The sequence below is a fragment of the Entelurus aequoreus genome, linkage group LG02 (assembly GCF_033978785.1).
Source record: "Entelurus aequoreus isolate RoL-2023_Sb linkage group LG02, RoL_Eaeq_v1.1, whole genome shotgun sequence".
In the NCBI taxonomy this organism is placed as follows: Eukaryota; Metazoa; Chordata; class Actinopteri; order Syngnathiformes; family Syngnathidae; genus Entelurus; species Entelurus aequoreus.
This window is the reverse complement of record NC_084732.1, coordinates 63,253,361-63,262,701: the sequence shown is the minus strand read 5'-3', so window position 1 is coordinate 63,262,701 and position 9,341 is coordinate 63,253,361. Positions and strand designations below refer to the sequence as shown.

Genomic DNA, 9,341 nt, shown 5'->3' with positions numbered 1-9,341 from the left:
TTAATCAATATTATCAAATGTCATCAGCTCGATCTGTGTTGAAGGTTTAATCATCTCACTGCTGTTGAAACCTAAACCCACATTCACTTTTATCCTTGATGATAGTGGTGACAACTATCAACTTTTTCACTTCTGATACGATACCAATATTGAAGCCTTGAGTATTGACTGATAGTGATATTAGCATACTTTTACTATTTTCTAGTGAGGATTGTTACAAGAGGCTTGCTAGCGTGAAATGACTCAGACAACAATGGTAGATATGAAAAAATTAACAAGGATTAAGGCTGTATCTAAGATGAAGTGGAGTGGTAATTGTTTATTGGCCACGATAATTCGTTGAGCTAAGCTCATGACAAAGGTAGTCGAATGATACGGAAACGTTTGTTACTGGATATTTTCTGATATTCTTCTGCTTTGGAGACTTTGTATGTGTAAGTAATATGTAACTATAATTATTCAATACGTGTATGTATTGACAAATGCAATATGGTTTAATTAAGGACAATCATTACGTATGTTGAGCTTTCTGTGCTATTGGGTGCTTAGCTGTTGAGTAGCTGTTAGCTCCTGGTAGCCTATAGCCTACCATGTTTTTGTTTACCTTTTTGTAAAAGACTTTGCTGAAATACAGGAAAAGTCCAGTTTTGTGTGTTTATTGGAGGACATTTAAATGTTAACTGGCTGACCAGCTCTGCACAAGTAAACTCTCTGCAGGACTGATTGTATTGGAGATGTTACATGAATGCTGATCTAATTTGATATTTGTTTTATTTTGCTGATATCAGACCGATATCAGATATCAATATCGGATCAGAACGCACCTACACGAAGCCAATGTTGATCAGATTTTATTTTCTTACCGAGCATTTTACAAGTCGAATTTCACTTTTTTCTTTGACACACTGTCATCGGAAGAGCATAACGCTTAGGAGACCTAAAGGCAGGAAAAAGTGAACAAAAAAGAACAAAAGTTAAAATACCACTGACAGTCACACACACACACACACACACACACACACACACACACACACACACACACACACACACACACACACACACACACACACACACACACACACTAGGTGTGGGAGGTGAGGGGAGCAGTGAGCAGCAACTCGGGAATCATTTTGGTGATTTAACCCCCAATCCCAACCCTTGATGCTGAGTGTCAAGCAGGGAGGAAAGTGACGTCTGTTAAAATAAAAATGAAAATAATAATAATAATTTAAAAAATTAAATAAAAAAATAAACAATTATATATATGTATATATATATATATATATATATATATATATATATATATATATATATATATATATATATATATATATATATATATATATATATATATATATATATATATACTACCGTTCAAAAGTTTGGGGTCACATTGAAATGTCCTTATTTTTGAAGGAAAAGCACTGTACTTTTCAATGAAGATAACTTTAAACTAGTCTTAACTTTAAAGAAATACACTCTATAAATTGCTAATGTGGTAAATGACTATTCTAGCTGTAAATGTCTGGTTTTTGGTGCAATATCTACATAGGTGTATAGAGGCCCATTTCCAGAAACTATCACTCCAGTGTTCTAATGGTACAATGTGTTTGCTCATTGGCTCAGAAGGCTAATTGATGATTAGAAAACCCTTGTGCAAACATCACACATCTGAAAACAGTTTAGCTTGTTACAGAAGCTACAAAACTGACCTTCCTTTGAGCAGATTGAGTTTCTGGAGCATCACAATTGTGGGGTCAATTAAACGCTCAAAATGGCCAGAAAAAGAGAACTTTCATCTGAAACTTGACAGTCTATTCTTGTTCTTAGAAATGAAGGCTATGCGAGTGTATCATAACTGCAACAGCTGTCTTAATGGAGCTCTATAAACACATTTCTTTCATTTGAATGGGAAACACAAAAGACACTCAGTTGCTTTCCACACAGTTATAGTTTATTGACGTTAATAAAGTACTGCATACTTGTTTTTTGTATTGCAAAGTGTGTAACACACATTTAACACAGCAAGTTCCACATTTTGCTGCAAGCTTATGAACATACACACATATATTGTCAAAATGCAACAAAATATTGAGCAATGGTTACAAGAAAAATCCACCTCTCAATTTAGTTATTTGTATTTTTTACTATGCTCCAAAAATGCAAAATATACTGAAAGTGAATTCATTGCAAAAAAGTTTAGCAATTCTTGATTAGTTTGAGAGAACTGGACGGTCGAGAACAGAACCAAGACAAATATGGCTTATGACAAAAAAACATAATTATTCTGTGACATTTTTCTTTCGAGATGCTTGAAACGAGCAGGACGGATTGGCAATCCATCAATCAATATTCCATGGATGACATTTTCAGCTCTACATTTGAACTAAAATTGAAAAAAAAAAAAAAAATCATATCGCAGAAAATATAATTTCAAAGAAGTCTTGTGATATCTATGAATACTTTTTAGCTTGTTCACATACAAAATAAAACATTTTAAAGCTTTTAGCATGAATACTGTCCATGTATAATAATAGTAGTACCTCAAGTTTCTTTAATAATCTGTTTCAAAGTTCCTGTAAACTGAATCGTATGAAAACCGAAGTTTGCCTTCCCATAAATAATAACGTAAATCCATAATTATTTTCTCGACACTCCAAAAAATATGATCATAAAACCCATTTTCACTTCTTTCTTGACTTCAACAGCGATTCTCACCTTCTTTATCAAAGTGCTCGCACTTGCAACTTTTTTTGGTCCCACAGTGGCCTATTTTACTGTTGTAGTCAATAGAAAAAGCACAAATGGGTGGGATTCTTTGTTTGAGCATATTTTGTGGGGAAATGGACAATTATGTCCGTGCGACAACTCAGTCGATGGATACAATTAGGCAAACATTCTGGTCAAAAAATTAATCATATGAAAAGCGGGGTCTACGAAAACCGAGGTACCGCTCTAATTCATCTTATATCGATACCAATTTGCAGTATCACTGCTCTCTAGTGGCAGTGACAAAAGGGGCACGTTACTGAATCAGGTGCTTTCACTTGTGTCAGCTCAACATCCAATCTAACTAATCAGTGTCAAACCTCTCTTCACTTCCATGATGTGTTCAGAAAAATCTTCCTTTGGTGACAATTTTCGAAAATGATATTGCCGTTTTTCCATGTTCTTTGGAACCATGTTGAGTCTGGAACCGGTTAGTTTGATACAGGTTCACTTTGGAAAACAAAATAAAACCCAAACAGGACAATAAAACAACCTGCTAGTGTGTGAAAACACACATTGACAAAAATAACCAGCAATAAATTTGATGTTTATTCCGCATGTTATTTGCATATTGGTGTTTTCATTAGGGCTGTCAAGTGATTCATTTTTAAATCATATTAATCACACTCTTGAAATGTGATTAATCACAATTAATTATTATTATTTGCTTGCATAAAACAGTTTGCTTAAGAAAATATCCCAATACTTGGATACAAATGCAGTTTGAGAGTCAGAATGTCATACAGGAACACTTTTTTAAATGTTTTACTGAAGTACAAGTCATTGATTTGCTCCAAACTTGGTGGCAATAAGTAGAGTAAAACATAAGTGCACATTTTGAAAGTCTCTGCAATAATACAGCAAACTAAGCACATATGTACAGTATATTAATAGATAATGCAATAAAGACACCCATAAACAACTTTACATTGTGCGCCATCTGCATTTACTCTTCCTTACTTTAACCAGTTGTTTAAACAGATGTAAGCCATTTTTCATTTTGTTGGCGCAGTTGGACCGGCTGTGACGTGTCGCGCTCTTATTTTGAAACCAGAAGTGTGTGTGCGTGTGTGTGTGAGAGAAGGTGCCTTGACGAGAAGCCAGTGTGTTGATGTGAGACGTGACGGCTCTCGATTTCCTCGCTATGATCTGTCTTTTTTACTGGGCTTCATCTAATTACCAAACCTCGGTTACACAAACAAGCTTATTTACCTTTTCAGATGTCTTTTTTGTACAAACTACCTCTGGTTCGTACGACGTTAGTTGGCGACATGGACAACATCTCGCAGCACTTGACAGATGTGTCCATTTGGAAAAGGCATTGTTTAATTGATCTGTTTACAAACGCAGATAACCTCGGCCAGCATAGTTTTGTTGTCCTTTGACTGCTGTCCATTCATGCTAGCGACACTAGCGTCCCGGAAGAGTTAGTGCTGCAAGGGGTTCTGGGTATATGTTCTGTTGTGTTTATGTTGTGTTACGGTGCGGATGTTCTCCCGAAATGTGTTTGTCATTCTTGTTTGGTGTGGGTTCACAGTGTGGCGCATATTTGTAACAGTGTTAAAGTTGTTTATACGTCCACCCTCAGTGTGACCTGTATGGCTGTTAACCAAGTATGCTTGGCATTCACTTATGTGTTAGTTATAATAATAGTTGACTTTATAGTCTACAAAGGAACCCGTATAGGTCGACATCTGTCACGATTGGCCGACATAAGCGGTTGTAGACAAAACCGCCATGGCCTGCATTTTTACTTGGGACTTTGGCCTGCAGACACAGTCAGAGAATGGGTGATACTAAAAGAGTATTGATGTAGTTTGTTAGTTGCCACAAAGGCGGATGAAGGAACGTTATCACTTCTGCTAGATGGGAAATGACAAATTATGGTAACAGAAAGTTAAAATACTCGTTAATTCAGGAAACTTATCACACATACCGGTTGCTCAATTATTTTCCGATAAGAATGATGCATTAATTTGTACGAACCATGTGTTGCTGAATGATGAAAAATGAGCCGAGATAACAACCTCAAATAATAAGAAGGTCCGACTAACTATTTGAGAAATGGCAGTAAAAATGACCAGATGTTTACAGTATAGTTCATGATGCATTTTTACTTGAATAAAGTTACAGTTAAAGTACCAATGATAGTCACATACACACTAGATGTGGTGAAATTATCCTCTGCATTTGACAAATACCCATGTTCCCCTGGGAGGTGAGGGGAGCAGTGAGCAGCAGCGGCGGCCGCGCTCGGGAATTATTTTGGTGATTTAACCCCCAATTCCAACCCTTGATGTTACATGGGGTGACATTATCGTACAAATATAAAACAACTAAAAAAATAAATGTTTACACAACTTCAAATTAGGGAGGGTGTTACAATATGAAAATGTAATATCCCATTTATTGTCACCAAAATTATCACGGTTATCGATATTATTGCAGTATTGTTGAATGTGCTTAAAAAGTACTTATAGGCACACTGAAATCTTTTGATTTTTTAAAAATAAATAGACCCATTGTTAGAAAGCCCACTATTTTGCATGTTTTGTGTTTCTTATGCTTCACTGATAAGTGTTTTTTGGTGGGCGTTGTGGCATCCCACTCTGATCAGCAGTCCTTGAATGCACCGTACAAACACCTTTGTGCCATATTCCTCAGACTATCACTCACTCCCTACTAAGGCAGTATAGCTTGTAGGTTCAATGCGTACAATTAAATATTACAGTTGCTCAGACAGCAATGCATTTATACAAGTTTATATTTTGGAATGTGATTTTTTTAATGGGGAAAAATGTTAACGCCTCTTGTTTTCATGTTAGCATTCAATCTAGCGAGTTGGCGCCAATCATTCCGTGAGATTATCGAAGTGCAGTTGTCAATCACGCTTTTTATTTCAAACTGCAATACTAACTGTTGAGAGTTTTATCGTGGTTATCATTAATACCGTTTATCGTTATACGCCTACTACAAATCTTTTTTTACAATCATGATGCTAGAGACATGTCGAGATAAACGGGCCCAAAATTGATGTCAACAAAAGCGGTTATCGATGTCGACTAATAGGCACTTTTTATTAACAAGGCGAACACGGTTGTCCCCATAAACGTGTTACACTGTAATAATAATAATAACACTTTATAAAGTGTCAATAAACAGTTTGTTATTTAGAACGTTAACACTTGTAAGGCATTAATAATACTGGTCCAAGAACCACCTCCTGCTTGCCAAATAGTGTGCCCTCTTGTTATGAATGTACCACATTACTAATATCATGGAACTTTCAAATAGGGCTCCTTGTTATTATGGTCGAAGCTCACAATGACTACACCCGTGGTTCTCAAACTGATTTCACCAAGTACCACCATAATGACCAATATTAAGCACACAGTAGCGTAGCAGGCCTAAGTATTCATTAAAAACATAGCAGAGGTTTTATTTAAAATGTATATTTAACATTTTTGCCCACTTTAACGTAACACAAAGTTTAAACAGTAACACTGTGTTTGAATATTTAATTAAGTCTGGGGTGGGCAAACCTTTTGGCTCAGGGGCCACATTTGCTTTTGAGATTTGAAAGACGGGCCGGTCAGCACATTTCAAAGCAAATCATATCTGTTGGAACTAAGAGTAAGCGTCTCAAACATGGGCTATTTTAATTACAATACATCTATTTTCAACAATATCATATCAGAACATCAAAGAAACATACAAATTCTCATTTAGTGGGCGCAGTGTTGTTGATCACCCTTTTTTGCCAGTGCCTCTAAGTCTAGTATCAGTTTTGTTGTGGCAATTCTCAAAATAGATATTGGCTCAATTCTCTTACAATATTTGGCGGGCCGTATTAAAGGGACCAAACGCATGTGGCCCGTGGGCCGTAGTTTGCCCACCCCTGAATTAAGTGAATCTATATGGAGCACACCACAGTTTGAGAATCACTAGACTACACGATCAGACATTACATAATAAATAATATGATGCAAAATGTTATGAACCATTTTTAAATGGTACTTTAGGTGTACAGTAATAGTGCAGAGGTGGATTTTCCTCTAGCTGGCTTACACAAAGAAATAATATAGTATAAAATGAAATATATTTATCAAACCAGCATTTTTGAATCAATGCTCTTTGGCAAAGGTTTGCAGGTGGCAGCAGAGCAGGCCTCACCTAAAGTGCTCTTAATGTTACACAGTCAGCCATGCAGGCCTTTAAATAAACATGGAGTCTCTTTGGTTTCTGTGGGTGGAGAACTTCGTCCACGTGTGGTTTCCCTTCAGTGGCAGCAGATAATGAAGGTCCTGCTCGGCAAAGGCCAAAGCCCTCTAAGCCGGGTGCGAAGACCCAGGACGTTTTCGTCCCGTGTTGCTGCACAGTGTCTCCAGAGGCCGCAGCAGTTGGTCCTCCCGGGGTCTGTACGGCACCACGTAGCTGTCCTCCTCCAGCAGGATGCGGTTCAGCGTACGCTCGTAGTTGACGTGTCGGCGCACCATCAGTATGTACTGCTTGCCTGGCTCCAGGTGGGGGCAGTCGCACACGCTGGGGGCCCACAGGAACTCCCGGTGCTCCAGGCGGAAGCTGTTACGGTATGTGTGAAGGATCTGGACGTCGTAACGCGTCTCCACTCCTCTGTAGAGCTTCCCCAGGACTCTGGCACGGAAAACTGATTTGGTGTGGAATACATTTTAGTATGCGTGGTTTTCTTTGAGTTTCTATCGCTATTTGTTGACGAAAGAAAAAACTCCAGACTTACCAAAATCTTTCTGGCAATACTGCTTCTGGCGCTCTCTTCGACCTTTAACTCGTCGACATTTCCCACAATTCCCTGCAGGACACAGTGAACATAAACAATCTCATCTCCTCTTTTTATTTTCTATTTGTTCACCACAGCACACATGTGTCAAACTCATGGCCCGCCATATTGTTTTATTTGGAAATAATGTGCAAACCACCCCCCCCGCCCCCCCACCCCCACCCAAAAAAAATAACAATAAATGCATTTGACAGAAAATTTGCATGTACTGCATACAATTTCATGCGTTTTAAACTTTATTATTATCTGATCATGCAAAAAACATACTAACATACATTCCAAATTAAGTGTAAATTTTTTTTAATTAATACCTAAAAATCTGCTTATGATTTCAAAGCAAGTTATCCATCACTTTCTCCGTTAAAAAAAGAAATGATTAAATGCAATTGTGCACTAATATCATGGAATTCATATATATTCACTGCACTTCTCTATGCAGCCCCTATAGTATTAATACCCTACAAATCAATACGTATTAAAGCCTTATATTGGAAAATATACCACATTGACAGGATACAATAAGAGAGGGGTTCTTGACCTTTTTGACCTCAGGGCCCAACTTTTCCACTACAGAGGGGCCCACTCAAATGTAAACATTTAAATAGTAATCTTACTCTTGATTTTAATCATATTCAATAATTAAATCTGACCTACTGACAGTTTACCACCTTGTCGAATTATATGAAACCATGTGTTAATCACAAATATTATTATTTATTGAACACTTAATGCTTAAATTTAGGTCAGACTGATTATAAAAGTAGGCACTAACCAAATATACTGCATAAGAATGGATTTATAAATAACTGAAGAAAAATTAATTTCCATAAAGTTATGTAAATCCATCCATCCATCCATTTTCTACCGCTTATTCCCTTCGGGGTCGCGGGGGGCGCTGGAGCCTATCTCAGTCTCAATCGGGCGGAAGGCGGGCTACACCCTGGACAAGTCGCCACATCATCGCAGGGCCAACACAGATAGACAGACAACATTCACACTCACATTCACACACTAGGGCCAATTTAGTGTTGCCAATCAACCTATCCCCAGGTGCATGTCTTTGGAGGTGGGAGGAAGCCGGAGTACCCGGAGGGAACCCACGCAGTCACGGGGAGGACATGCAAACTCCACACAGAAAGATCCCGAGGACGGGATTGAACTCACGACTACTCAGGACCTTCGTATTGTGAGGCAGACGCACTAACCCCTCTTCCACCGTGCTGCCCCTAAAGTTATGTCGTGCTAAAATAAATAAACTCTATTAATAATGACTGTTTGACTAAACTGTCAATAAACTCTAAGTGCAAATGAAAATACAGCTTTACCACTTTAGTCATAATTTTTGCGCTTAAGAAACTTCTATATGACTTAAAGGCCTACTGAAACCCACTACTACCGACCACGCAGTCTGATAGTTTATATATCAATGATGAAATCTTAACATTGCAACACATGCCAATACGGCCGGGTTAACTCATAAAGTGCAATTTTAAATTTCCCGCTAAACTTCCGGTTGAAAACGCCTTTGGATGATGACGTATGCGTGTGACGTAGCCAGTGAAACAGGAGTATCGGTAGCCCATTGAAGCCAATACAAAATAGCTCTGTTTTCATTTCATAATTCCACAGTATTCTGGACATCTGTGTTGGTGAATCTTTTGCAATTTGTTTAATGAACAATGAGGACTGCAAAGAAGAAAGTTGTAGGTGGGATCGTTGTATTAGCGGCTGGCTGTAGCAACACAACCAGGAGGAC

At 37.9% G+C, this 9,341-nt stretch overlaps 1 protein-coding gene across 2 annotated transcripts in view; it reads right to left on the bottom strand.

The window, feature by feature from the left end:
* Positions 1–1,945: 1,945 nt before the first annotated feature.
* adamtsl5 (ADAMTS like 5) overlaps positions 1,946–9,341 on the bottom strand; it is a 118,446-nt gene continuing 111,050 nt past the window's right edge. For both annotated transcript variants that reach the window (XM_062030492.1, XM_062030493.1), the window contains 2 exons: positions 7,526–7,597; positions 1,946–7,435 (listed from right to left, as the gene is read on the bottom strand). In XM_062030492.1, the coding sequence (XP_061886476.1) occupies positions 7,098–7,435; positions 7,526–7,597 (410 nt within the window). In that variant the 3' untranslated portion in view covers positions 1,946–7,097. The remainder of the gene's footprint in view (positions 7,436–7,525; positions 7,598–9,341) is intronic.